This window comes from Falco cherrug, chromosome 1 (assembly GCF_023634085.1).
Source record: "Falco cherrug isolate bFalChe1 chromosome 1, bFalChe1.pri, whole genome shotgun sequence".
Classification (NCBI taxonomy): Eukaryota; Metazoa; Chordata; class Aves; order Falconiformes; family Falconidae; genus Falco; species Falco cherrug.
In genome coordinates this window covers 71059898-71074397 of record NC_073697.1, presented here as the reverse complement: position 1 = coordinate 71074397, position 14500 = coordinate 71059898, and the positions used below count along the sequence as shown (strand labels likewise).

At 44.6% G+C, this 14500-nt stretch overlaps 1 protein-coding gene across 2 annotated transcripts in view; it reads right to left on the bottom strand.

Annotated features, from left to right (window-relative positions):
- The window catches only part of PPP3CA (protein phosphatase 3 catalytic subunit alpha), a 196729-nt gene extending 182620 nt beyond the window's left edge, over positions 1-14109 (bottom strand). The window contains exon 1 of one of the 2 annotated variants that reach the window (XM_055702597.1): positions 13467-14109. In XM_055702597.1, the coding sequence (XP_055558572.1) occupies positions 13467-13524 (58 nt within the window). In that variant the 5' untranslated portion in view covers positions 13525-14109. The remainder of the gene's footprint in view (positions 1-13466) is intronic. The other variant, XM_055702593.1, reaches the window with a different exon arrangement.
- Between the last annotated feature and the right edge of the window lie 391 nt (positions 14110-14500).

Here is a 14500-nt window from a genome sequence, read left to right as displayed (position 1 = left end):
AAGATGCGCTATTAACAGCACCTGGAGGTTGCTGGGCTTTCTCATCTGCTCTTCATTTCCATCTATTCAAAGCACCTCTTCAGCTCCTTTGGTGTGTTTAGTTGCCAGGGTCATACGTCCAGGTCATGATATCTACATTCAACTGTTCTCTTTCCTTTTTTTAAGCATCTTTGAGGCAACTCTTCAGCACTACTTGCATTTTTGCAAGCAGAAGTTCTCCAGAACAAGGGATCTTTTGACATATGCTTTTCTAACTACAAATAATTAGGTCAAGGGTTTATTAGCTGCACTAGTAAGTCCCCTTTCCAGTTGTTGTTCAGTGTGTTGCAAAGACAGTACATGGATTTAAGCTTCTTTCATAGGTATGTATGTTGCCCCAGGTTTTTATTATACAGTATGATCTATGAGCACCAAGGCAATTCAGACTTTTAAATTACAGTATATGTCTATCATTTTCCTCAAATGTATCTCATCAACTGAGCAACCCTGGAAGCTGCATTTTCACTATAAAAAAAATTATCTCCATTACCCAGATTAATTATCTATGAAGGTGATCCTACCTAGAGAACTTACTGAAGTTTCTGGTGTGGTAGGCTCTAAGTTTTCTGAAGCAGCCAGCACATTTTTGCCACAGTCAAACTCTTCCAAATACTTATGTTTACTTCCTGTCACCCACATCAAGAGATCCCCTTATCACAGGTTTGATTTTATTTTCACATGTGCAATATTTAGGTATTTCCTAGTCAGCCTCACAGGGCAACATGCATATTCCGAGGGAAACGAAAAAGCACAAGAAAGCAGCAGAGAAAAAAAAATATGCCAGAGAATATTGGAGCTGAAAGGCAATTGCCATCACCCTCAGTTTTAATTGTCATGCCACTATGGAAAAATCAGATTAAGCAAGGACTAGTAAAAGATAACCACTTCCATCCAGTAATTAGAGAAGCGACCTTTCTGATGGTCATGTCAGAAGCATTAGTAATAAGTATGAAAGATTTACATAAAAGCATTTTTCCATTTTTCTTACAGCTGCTCAAAGCAAGTACAGTGGGCATACTATCTGTCCCTGCTTTCAAGGTACACCAAACTCCAGAGCTGTATGTGCTCGGGAGATTCTGAAAATTGTCAAGAGTGATCTGTGCAAATGTTTTGCCAGGAACACTACCAGCTACATATGAATGCTTCAGTTCAAAAAATATGAATAATTTCCCAATACAATATATCTTGCTGCTATATCAAAATAAGTATTTTCAATATATCTTCAAAATAAGATCCTCATAAGCACACAAAGCATTCTTCCTGTAGAATACCTCGTTAGCAGACAATCTTTCATTTTTGAAGGGAGATTTCTGTATTTCATGTTTGGTCAACAGGTCTGTGAATTGAAAACCACATTTTAATTAACCACTTAAGAATTCAGCAGATGATCACAGAATGGTCGAGGTTGGAAGGGGACCTTTGGAGGCCATCAGGTCCAACACCCCTGGTCAAGCAGGGTCACCTATAGCTGCTCAGGGCCACCTCCAGATGGCTTTTGAATATCTCCAAGCATGGAGACTCCACAATCTCCCTGGGCAACCCGTGTCAGTGTTGAAAACTCACTTACTGTGAGAACTGTCAGTTTGAGCCCATCACCTCTTGCCCTGTCATGGGGTACTACTGAGAAGAGCCTTCCTCCCCCTTCTTGATTTCCTCCCAGATGAATGAGATCCCCCTGAGCCTTGTCTTCTCCTGGCTGAAGAGCCCCAGCGTGCTCAGCCTCCCCTCAGGTGAAAGATGCTCCAGTCCCATCGTCATCTTTGTGGCCCTGCACTGAACTCATTTGGGGGGCTGAGCAGGGTGGGTGGGGAAGAGTCTAATGCACATTCAGAAGTCATTGCCATTGAATTATAACCACAAAGATAAGTGCAGAGTAACTTTCTGACTCACAGTACTTTCAAGATTAGCCTAAGTTATACAAACAATATCCTGCAGTGATGTACTGTCTGTGCCAACAGGATACAAGATGTGAGGTCAATACTGCACAAAAAATTCATGCACATTTAAGACTTTCATTAACGGAAGTGATAATCCCTCATCTTCTATGTGGGACATAAACAGTATTTGCATGTGAGATAGGTGTCACCTGAGCTTCAGAGCTCCAAGGAAGCAGCAGTACCTTGTTAAAAAGCAAAGAAGTATGCTTCTCCCTCATGTGCAAGTTCTTCATACGTATAAAGTAACTTTTATTTACATTTAGATTTCACATAGAAACTGCGAGATATGGAACAACTGCAGAAAGTCCAGCAAAGGGCCACTATGATGATTTAAGGGAGTGAAGCATCTCTCCTGTGATGAAAGGCTGAGAGAGCTGGGGCTGGACCAGATGACCTCCAGTGGTTCCTTCTACCTTCAACCTTTCTGTGCTTCTGTGAAGCTGTCAGAGCTAATACCTTTTAGTTACAAGTTGTTGAGAAAAGTTCTTTGACACATCATTCATCAAAATTAAGGATACACTATTTCTCCAGTGGAGTGGTGAGCAGAAGGTTAAATGATAAAGAAAACAACCTCATACCTGCTAAGGTGGTCAACAGCCCAGAAGCTGAACTAATTTGTCAACTGAAATGAATGCAGGTTCTTCCTGTTTTGTAGCACACAAATACGGTGGTTTTTTTTTAGCTCACTCCTCCTTTCCTCCCTCTACCTAAAGTAACCTCACTTCAGCCCAAACAGCTTAAAAGTTGTCATGGTTAACAGAAACAGTTAAGCACTTTATCTCAGGAAAATTTTAAGATGCAGAAAGGCCATTCATTGACCATCTAAACCAAACTTTAAAGTTATACACACAGAATATGTAACTAAAAATTTCACACAACTACCTTTGCCAGTTCTCTGCTCACTGACAGTCAAGCTCCCTAGTAGCTACTGCACAGCCACCTCTAAGATATTCAGCTAAGCCAACATAATTCATCAGGCAAAGCACTCCTAAAACAGCTCTCTGCTTTTAATTTCTAAACTAGACAGGATTCCCTAAATAAAACTTTACTGCACTGAGAACACATACCCTTGTGTACTGCGCCCTTCACTTCTTCCCTGAAGTCCCCAACTGTACACCCAACACACCTTGTTTATGCCATTAGGCTCCTCTCTAGTAATCACAGCCACCACCGTTCGTGTGACACAGAACAGTGGGTCTCTCAGGGAAGATTATGTTCCTGCGGAGGTCTAAGAGCACATCTTTAGTACTACCAGTGTGATTTTAATATGAAGAGTTACTCTATTACACCAGAATAACAAGTTTGAACAGATTTTATTTAAGGCAATGCAGATGTGTTCGTTACTGAAGAAAACTCATTATAAGGGGATCCAAAAAAATTGCACATGAGAAAGGTTCCTACTTGGTTTTCCACTGATAAAACACAACCATACATATATAGAAAAGATTCCAGACTACACTTCTGAAGACACAGCAACAGAAAAGCAAATGATTTCTTGGGAAACTAGCCACCTACAAACAGACAGGACCCTTTGCACTTGCTAGATGACAGCACTGCAAAGTAGAGTTGCACTCAGCTCAGTGTTAAATGAGAGTTAGTGCTGTCCTGTCCTAAGCTACGTAAGATCAGATATAAAAAGCGGTTTAAACCAAAGAGAAATCATGCATGGAAAAGGAAAGCCAAAATTAAGTTCTAGGATGACAACTGGATTCACAGTTTATTCAAGTTAATGAAAAGACTCCAACTCCCCCAGATTTCAGCAGGTTATGAAGCAGGTCCTGCAGAGGGAAATGTTCCAAGTCACAAACAGCAGCGACATATTTTGATACCTAATTGCCACCACTGCCTATGAAGAAATCCCTGGTGTAAAATAGAGAACAAATACAATAATCTGACTTTCTCATTTTGAAAATGGCATGAAAGGAACAATAAAAGAAAGTTATTGAAGAGAACTAGATTGTTCCCAGCTGTTATAAAATACTACAGCTGTTCGTGTCATTGCAGCTAATGACCAGTTGCACTTTTTCAAAGACTGTAACACAGTATGACCATTGTAATCTACATCAAACTGAAACTTGGCGTGCATCATGGAAAAAAGACTAAAAAATTATTTTAATCCTGTTTGATTTTTTTCTTAAAGTTCTGTTCACGGGTTGTTTTTTATGTTTTGTATGAATTTTGATTTTGTATGAATGGTTCTGCATTCAAGTTGTCAATTACGTTAAACTGCTTAAAAACCTATGGTAAAAAAAAGTATTAAATTGTCTTTTCCAGTAATAAAAGCAAAATGCAGGCAAGAAATTCCAAATTTGTTATTGAAAAGAGGTGTTCTGAGTAAAACTATCTCAAGTCCAAAAGGGATGATGAAACATCTTTTCTCTGGAGCCAACAACTGGGTGGGCTTCCCCATCTAGAAGCTTTTACTTGTTTTGTTAACAGCACTTAATATGAACCAAATCAGATTTTTCATAAGGATTCAAATACACAAATACAAAGAAAAGGTTAAAATATAAAAAACTCCACACAGAGGCAGAAAGAATTTTCAGGTATAACTCTCTCTACTGGCACATTACTCCTTGACAGATGGAGAAAAAGCTAGGGGAAAGCCTGTATTCCCACAAAAAATCTCCACAGGACCTGAACATACTATTTCAAGTAATTTCATGTTGTTTCTAGAGAAAATACATGAGTATATGTTCCTCTCCAGCCATATGCCTTCCCCTGCAAAATCACCCATGTAGATCTATAGACCAGAAAGAAGTCACAAGCTGCTGCACTGTTGGTTTGTTTTTTTTTCCCCTCCCTGTTACCAAGGAAATCACTAATTTATTAAGAAAACTAGCATTCATTTTACCAGTCTCTCCACTTCAGGAGATAAAAACACTTCAAAGAGGAATTCCAAACACTTCAGAAAGACTACCACCACATACACTCATTTTCATAGGAACCAATGTGGGATTCAGTAACAAACACAATAAAAACAGAGCATCCCTACCCAAAGAAAGAGAAAAGCAATCGTTAAATAGGTACTTAGAACCAAATGCAGCAATGGAAAAAGCTCTAGAAGCTGCACCTCTTTTTCTCGCTTTGGGCCATCTAACTAGGCTGCAAAGGATTTCTTTCCAAATGATGGCTACTTCAAAACATAAACAACTCGGGAACTTTGCTTGATGTGGCCATACAATTACTGGGCTGTCACTATCAGGCAAGTGAAAAAAAATATTAAACAAAGTTGTACAATCTATGTCACAAAAGTTTCAATTAAAAATTAAAATCCAATCACACACTAAATTAGGCCAAAAGCCTGTAGTTTGGATTCTATTAATTAAGCCTACTGAACAATGCCCAAAGTGAGTGTTAAAGACTGTCTGCAGAATCACATTTGCATAACCCATTTTTTTCCAAGTATTACCAACTTTACCAAATCTTACCTGCAGTTGCTAACTAACTTCTATGCTGGGCTACAAAAACACCAAAGCACAAGTGCTGACACTGCCTCTCTTCTCAAGTTAACCAAAACACACCACTGTCTCTGCTAGCCCTCACAGCTTTCTGCAAACTACATGAGTTGAAACTAACAGTCACGCTGTGAGTTTTCAATGTTACTGCTAAGTAACCTGCAAGCAGCAGCTGAATTGCAAAATAGAGACATCCTTCTGTGACAAGTTGGGTAGAGCTTGAGCAGCACACTGATAGCAGAGTTATTCACTGCGAAGAAAGCCACAGAGTCAGCAGCTAGCTGCAGAATTAACACAAAAGTCTGAGGAAGAGGCAGAACACACTTCCCCTATTCTCATATGCTTCCCCATGGGCCTACAGATGCACCAAAGGAAAGACACCACGTTTGATGAACCTCTTGTGTAGGTACGCACCCCCAAATCACAACTACCAGCACTTAGGCTGCTCGAGGTACTTAGCAGTAAGTGTGAGAATAAGGAGAGAAAAGTTTACAGAAGTATAGGAAAGGAACAGACAGGAAAAGAAAGGGCATATTGAAACACGAGGAAGTATTAAAAAAAAAAAACACAACACACAACTTGCCAAAACGAAAAGAAAGCTGCAACAAGTTGAATATAGCACAGCTTTATTTTGAAGTAAGAAGAAGTTTGAGTGGTAGGCAATCCTCGAACGACGTGTTTTCCAAAACTTCATGAAGTACACCCTAAAAGGAAAGCACACCACCTCCACCTTAAGCACATGGAATTAACTTCTAACTAAAAACACTGGGCTTGACCTCTGGTGCCTTTCCACTCTGCTCCAAACATACATGGTATTAGCTGGAAATTAGTTGGAGATTATGCTGGCATGGTAATTCAATCTTAAATAAGACAGTCACATTCTCCCCATACAGCAGTATTGCCACATGAACATTAACATGACTAACCTTGCTTGTAAATATAGGTATCATTTTTAAAATGCATGTAAATGGCTGTCAAGGAGGTAGTATTCTGGAGATGTTATTTCAACAGTAGCAGCTTTCTGGTGGAACAGTAAATAGGGTAGGGGTAAGTAGTTCAGATTTTTATCTTTAAAAGAGAAATTTATCATAGCACTTATTGTCTCCCTGTTTCTGCATATATGATCTTTTACCTCTTCCTTCATTCAATAATTAAAGGAAAACAAGAAAAACATACCCAGGGTACAACATCCAGCAATAATACATCTGAATCTACAAACCAAGTGGCAGATCACTCAATGAGCTGCGCACTGATGTGAACTAGGCTGCACATACGCTATAATATTTTTCAGAACTGGGATGATACTTTCCACCACTATTGATTGAGTAGCCATAAAATGATGTTTTATGGGGGAAAGTCAGGGTAAACGACTGATTATCAGAACAGGAAATGATTTAAGTGTTCAGCTGAAGAACCATTATGCAATTGTAACTTGCATTTGACTCCTGAAACCACATACAAAAGAATGTAGGAAGGCACCTTTTCACAAAGATGATTTGAAGTGGCTTTTACTTCAAAAACTTGTGGCTTCTTTTATGGCATGCTTGAGAAAAGTGTTAAGCATTATCTCTGTATTTTAAAATACTCTTAAGGAAATACTTTTCTCCACATTCTTTGAAGGTATAAAGAGGGAAATATCCCCCACTACATGCTGCTTCAACATTACTGGGAAACCTTGGATGTATTAATATTCATATTTAAATGAAGTTGCAAATTTTAAATTACAGTGCTGCCTGTGTAATTTAAGTAGGAGCCACTCAGCAAAACAGAATACACTGGGGGGGGGGGGGGAAGACGTGAGTTTGGAGTTTCCAAGCTACAGGTACTTATTTATTGACATTACTCAAAATTACTTTTGACAGAAAAACCCTTCAGAAATAACAGACAGAAAGGAATGTGACAAGTTCTGGAAGCCACGGAACTACAAAAAAATCATTTAAAATATCAAGTTATGTAATCAAAGGTAAATATATTTTGCATTTGGTCTTCCTGCCACAATCTGCACAGAAAAGCAAGCATCTATCATCTCTAACCATGCAACATCTATCATCTCTAAGTGGGATGCATGCAATGGAAGTAGATACCATTCAATTTGGGAACAGATAGGAGAGAGGAAACAACTGTTCTCTACAACATCCCACTATGGAAAATGACTTCAGCTGGCTCACAGTTTCCAATTAATGTAAATGCTGATAACATCCAGCACGAACTCCTCTTTTAAGTTTCTTACCACCACCAGCGGTATCAAAAGCACCAGCTCTCCTCCTAGGCTCAGCCAAAAAGAGCAGGTAACAAAAGACAGCTTTAGCCAAAGTGGAATTTAGTAGTATACAAAAGGTTTTCAAACAAACAAGGCAATTTTGTCCCTCGCCTCCTATCAGTCCTGAGACTCAGCACACTCAACAAGCCACTCATAATACAGAGCATGAGAAAAGCCACCCACCCCTATAGCGCAGCAATAACTACATAAGGCAGGCAGCCTTCAGCACAAGCATGGTTTTTCCCCTCTGCCTATACAGCAAAGGACTTGTTTCACTAAAGGGCTTATTTACAGAGTGATCTTAATGACTAAGAGGCTCAGTGAGTTCACAAATCAAAACAAATCACCAGCTTTATTACACAAGCATAACTGTCAAGCTCTGCACTTTGGTTTTGTTTCAGTTTCTCATTACCACATTCACAATAATTTACAAGTGTTATACACCCATCCCACATATCTACAGGTTTACCTGATGTAAAACACAAGACGACTGCAATACCCAAGCCACATTCAGCTGACAGAATCCACTAGTCTTACACATATTGGCTTAGTTTTGACCACGAGATAAGGACAAAGCTGTTACGTACAAGAAAATAACAAGCTAGCCTCATTTTCTTTATTAAGTAACCATAAAGCCTATGCAAGCTCATTCATTAGTGTTCTGCCCTCAGATGCATCTCGTATCACTTGCTTCACAAAGGTACCAGGGGATCTGCAATTACTGAGTTACCAAAGCTGAGATGGAAGCACACCCATCCCTTCGAATGAAGGTAAAAGCGAATGGCGAAGAGCAGATAATCCCCACCTGTAGCAGTGCCACCTTTCTGGCATAGCTGAAGGTGGATTCTTTAGCTAATAACACTCCTTAAACACAGACTAGGCTTCCTCAGAGCAGGTGAGTACATTCCTAAGTACTATGAGGATAAATTAACTAAAAGAAAAGTAGAGTCAGCTTTCCTGTGGCAACAGGAACAGCTACAAAACAACTACTTCCTTTCCCTCATGAGGATCAGGCAGATACTGAATCTTCAGCACCCTCAGAAGAGGGGGCACACAAACATTTACTTTGTTGTTGTTGGACAGCTGTAACTATACAAGTAACACTGGACCTTGTCATACATTTCCTAACACCCAAGTTTACACCAAAATACATACCAAACTCACCAATGCTACTGACATTCAGGTCATCACATAATTACTCAAAAACTTCTGAAGAGCAGTCCAGCACCACGCAGGATACGTCTATGCTGGAAGAATTACACTCGATTCAGAGACACAGAGGCAGGCTTCTGCAACACACCGATGCAGGACTCCAGCCCAGAGCACAAGCCTTTGGCGAGTACACACAAGTCTCCCTGGACTAATGGAAACTCTAAGCTTCACTGCTGATTCCCATTATTAACAGCAATTTTACCTTTCACGAACCTGAAATTAACACTGATGGCTAACCTATTGATCATGACCTGGCATTCAGATTATATTACAAACAACCAACAGCATGAACACTACAAGACCATTAACAATGACACAGTTTGAAATTCAGAGGCAGCAGAGGCTGGTGTCTAGGTTTTTTGGGTGTTGTCAATTGTTGATATGCGGACACTTCCGCACACACTGCACAAAAGGAGATTACCAAGACCAAGGTTCACAAGCTGTGGCAGCGACCCATCTAAACAGCTGAGATAAAAAGATTTCATTAAAACTCCACTTTCTTTCAAGGGGTGAAGGGGGGGGGGAACCCCAAACCACTCAAGAGCACATAACCATCTGCCTAGAATAATCACAACAATTATTGTACCTAGTTAGCAGGATTTCCAAGAAATACTGACTTTACTTCTTTGTATGACTACTCCAGTTCACTTTCAAAGTTTTTATTTGGGATTACTCTGCTTTAGAGCAGTATTTCTAGAAGGCAGTAACGCAACACTGAATATTTTAAGGAGGTCAAGTAACACGATACACAGCTTTTCCCTCCAGGTCGGTGGGGTTCAAATCTTGCTTATGTCAGTAGTGACCAAAAGTTGTTGACATCAGACAGCTGTTATGTGACCCATGAGGAATGAGCTAGTATCCTCAGTCTAGTTTTTCCTGAACAGGTATTACTACCTTCACAAGAAGCACCTAGCCCACACTGGCTGGCAAGTCTCAGGAGTTAACAGCAGCTTAGATAAGGAATAGCTTCCTCAGTCCTAAAGGAGAACAAGAACTTAAAAACAGCTCTGTCCAGGTGAAGGGTGCATCATCCCTCTAACAAAAAAGCAAGGAATTTCAATTTGTAAGTACATCAAGTCAGCACTTGCTGCAACAGTATGTTGTCCTGAGCCTTGCTCCGGCAAACTTCTGAATGTACAGGTGACTGTATTTGCAGTCAGACCAAACTGTTACTGCTCTACAGGATCACAAAATGCAGAGAGTAAAGGTGAATTGTCTAGTTCGCAGCATAACATACATGTCATCTTCAGAAGGGCACAAGAGTACATCAAAGAATTACTTCTCAAACCATAACTGCATCCTCTGGATTCACATACTTTTCCTTTAGGTCAACAGAACACAGTTGTGTCAACTTCAACAAAAAATAATTTGCTTTTGGAAATTTCATGTCACACACAGGCTTCAACTTCTTCACACTGCGCATTGCACAAAAGTGTCAGATCCAAAAATTTCACTCCAACCATCAAAAGTAATAGTGCACCAGCTGCATAACAGAGGTGGGAGAAGACCAGGACCATATAAGCATTAGGGACTCCTAAGGTTTTTTTTCCCCTTCTCCCAAAAGCATGATTTATTTTTGATTCAAATCAGTTTAAGTACAGTTCAGACAATTCAATAAGCAAAGCAAAATAAGTATGAGATGAGGTCCTCACCTATGGAAATACCCTACTTCTCAGTATATTCGAGCTTCTTAAGCATGAGAAGAGGGGGGGAAAGAAAAAAAAAAAGCACACCCACAGCAACCCCCCGAAGAGCCAGTTCTCAGCCACAAGCAATCTGCACAAAGCTGCTGTAACCATAACCCCCCCAAACCCACCTCACTGTTATGTAACAGTACCAAGACAGGATTTTCACCAGCCAGCCCAGAACTGTTGTTAGAAAGAGACATCTCCTGTCATGCAACAGCAAATTTAAAGGGTTTAAAAAAAATCCAAACAATAAAAACAAGCAAAAAAAGCCCACACATGCAAACAGAAGAGACAGTTTAATCCACAGCCTACATCCATATGTTAAAAACATTTCCTTTCCAAGTAAGGTTTTATGATATTACAACTTAAAAAAATAAAAAGTTGTTTTCACAGGTTCTCTCTCACCAACACTGGAATATCTGGTTTTCCTCTCTAAAATACCAAGGCCCTCCAACCGCTTGTATAGATGCTTAAAAGGTGCCTTTTTCTTTCTTATAATTATTCCTTATTCATTTAACCTTGCAAACCTATTTCATCAGTTGCTTATCTCAAGAAGGTACAAATCATGTCCTATAGGAAAGACACAAAGTAATCTTGTCTTGTATCTATTAGTATTACCACCAATTGTTTTCTTACTCTATTTCCTTACAACCTATACAAAGGCAGTGTGTAAAGTCCCTACAATACAGCAAAGAATAATCCTATTAAGAATCTGTTTACTGTGTACTACTCTTTAGATGCTATTTTAAGACCTTGAAAGGATTTCAATATTTAATAAAGGACTGAACCAGTTAAACAAATCTTCACATCTCCACTGAAACACTAACATTATGAGACAAGTTACCAGGTGAGATGGACATTTAAGCAGCATGTATGTCCTGTTCTTTTTGTTCAATACTTTAACTCAGTTTTACAAAGTTGATTTCTGTTTTAGTTGCATTATAAAAATATCTAACTATACATACTGTAAGTTTTCTTTAACTATACATACTGTAAGTTTTCTTAGAAATAGTGCCTTCAGACATTTGAGACATTACAGGTGTGAAAAATGCAAAAAGCAGTTACTGACAAAACACATTAAGATGCACTGAAACTACTGAGGGTTTTGTAAACATAGAGATAATTCCTATTCATAATGAACATGGACTTAAGCCAAAGGAAGTTCTGCCACAGCAAAGATCAGGACATTTGGTCACGTATTAGGACCAAGGCAGATCAAATCAAATAAATAAAAAAAATATAAAAAATAAGTTAGGCATCCCATAATTGTGAAAATGTCTTCCCAATGGGATGGTCATTTGTTATTTCTACAGAAGATAAGCATCAGTTACACATAGATGCTTGAGGCTTCTAAAGCCTACACTTAGTGTGATACAACAGTAGTAAATATTCTAGATATTAGAAAGAAGGTAAGGTGAATTCCCAAGCCATTTTTTAAAAATTGTAATTACATTTCTTACAGCATCGTAAGATCTACAATTTCACTTGGAGGGAAAAAAAATAAGTAAGAGGCTAAAAGGCACGAGGAGGTAAGTACAAATATAAATACAAAAATATAAGTATTATGCCTTTCCAAATAACACACTGAGTGTTCGGTTTTGGTGTACACTCACGTAAGTACAAAAGCGTATATATACACCAAGGCCATTTCAATTTACAGCCTCTTGGGTTCTGGAAGGATGCATACTGCATCTGGGATCTGTGCTTTTCCACCATAGCATGCTGTACTGGTGCACGAGTTATAACCCAACCAGGTGAAGTACACGGTGTCCAAGTGCACCCTGCGGTGCGGCCGGGGGGGGGGGGGGGGGGGGGGGGGGGGGGGGCGGCAAGCAACTGAACACACACGCACTTCATGCACATGTGCGATTTCAATCGGGCACTGCCCCAGTCAGACCTTGATCTGTACCGCAGGGCACAATATGTTGTTAATCCAAACTCTTAATTTGTTTACAGGGCCGCGGCTGGCAGCGCACGCATACCTCCGACCCCGAGCGAGAATCATGGAGCCGGTCCGTGCGTGTGCCAGGCGCCCCCACGCACATCCGCACGGCCGCGGTACGCCTGCGGGATAACTTCACATCCCCGCAGGCCGGGCCAGCGGTAAGCGCCGGCGATGGAGCAGGAGGAGGCGGCGGCAGCAGCAGCCTTCGCCACCTCCCACAGCGCCCGCGCCCCGCCGCCCCCCTGCGCCCACGGCCACGGCCCCCCCCCCGCGCCCGGCATCCCCGCCGCGGGTGCCGCGGGGGCGGCCCTGCAGGGAGCGAGGGGGGGTGGGACGACGGCACAAGGGGGGGACACGACACGACAGCGCTGGCGGTCCTCCCGCAGGGGGGCTCGGTCGGGGGGCAGCGGAGCCCCGGCTGTCTGTTTCCAGGCATCCCTGCTGCATGCGGGGAGCCGAACGGCTGTGACAAGCGGCGGCGCAGCCTGCGGGGGGGCTCCGGGCGGCGCAGTCCGGAGGCGGAGGAGGAGGAAGGGGGGATGCCCGGAGGAGCAGGCGGGCTGGGGGAGGGGGCCGAGCCCTGCCCCCCTCTCCCCCAGGCACCGGGGCGGGTGAGGAAGCTGGGGCTCCCCCTCTCTCTCGCGCCAGCCCTGTGCAGCGCCTTCAAGGCGAGAGGGGGAGGCGGCGGGGGGAGGAAGGGGGGGAAATGCTGCAATGGAGCGCCGGGCGGGCAGGCGAGGGAAGCCGCAAACCCTCCACTGGGGCCCGGCGCAAGCCCCCGGGCCGAGCCCGCCGCTTCCAGCAGCCGTGCCGCCGGCAGCCCCGCGGTACCTGCCCGGGGCGGGGACGGGGGGGGCCGGAGGCGACCCCAGCCGGGGGCACGGCGGGACGACCCGGCCGAAAGGGCGGCGGGGGCGCAGCACCCACCTTTCACCACCCTGTCCGTCGTCGATAACTTGGGATCAACGGCCTTATGCTCCGACATGTCCGGCGGCCGGGGAGGCGGCGGGGCTCTCCCCCCTCGGGCAGGGCAGGCGCGGGCTGAGGCGGCGGCCGCCGCTGCGGTCAGGGCTCCGGCTCCTCCGCTGCGGCCGAAGTTGCCGCGTCCCGCCGCCGCTCGCTGGCTCGGCTGGGCTCTGCCGCGCGGTGCCTTCCTCCTTCGTCTTCCTCCACCCCCGTCCTCCTCCTCCTCTTCCTCCTCCAGTTAATTATTGCTCGCTTTCAATCACGCCTCCGGGCTGCTGAGAACGGCTCGCTCTTTCCCCCCCCGCCAAGGACCCCGGCGACAACACCCGCGGCGGGCGGCTGTCAGGCGGCGCCGGCAGGAAAAGCCGCGAGTGGACGCGGGCAGCAGGAACAGCCAGGTTGCACAGGCAGCGGCCAGCCCTGCGCTTCCTTCCTCCGCGGCGCGCCGCCGGCTGCTCCGGCTCCTCCCGCCGCCGCCGCACTGGATGGGGATCGGGGTCCGGATCCGTCTCTCCCCCCCGCAGGGTCTCTCCCCTCACTCGCACCGACACCGGCCGCGGCCCCGCGGCGCTGCACACGCTCCGCGGCGCAGCCCCCCTCGCGCCGCCCGGCCCCGCCCTCCCGGCTCCCGCTCCCCCGCGCCGCCATTGGCTGCCGCCGAGCTGCCAGTCACTGTCAGGTAGCCCCGCCCCTCCCGCGCCGCGCCGCCCAGGTGCACCGCCGGGGCCGCCCCGCGCAGCGCTCCGCCGCCGTGCCCCGCGGGGCCGCGGCCCGGCAGGCGCGGAGGGGTGGCGGGGCCGCGGGCGGGGCGGGGGAGCCCGCGTGTGGCCGCGGGGGCGGCCGCCACTCGTCACTCACGGCGGCTGCGGCGCGCCCGGTGGCCGCGCCTGCGTGCCGGGCCGCCCCGCGCGGGTGCCCCGGCTCCGGCCGCCGCCCCGAGAGGGGGCCGTTTGCGACGGCAGGCAGGCACCGGCTGCACCGTGAGCGAAAGGGCA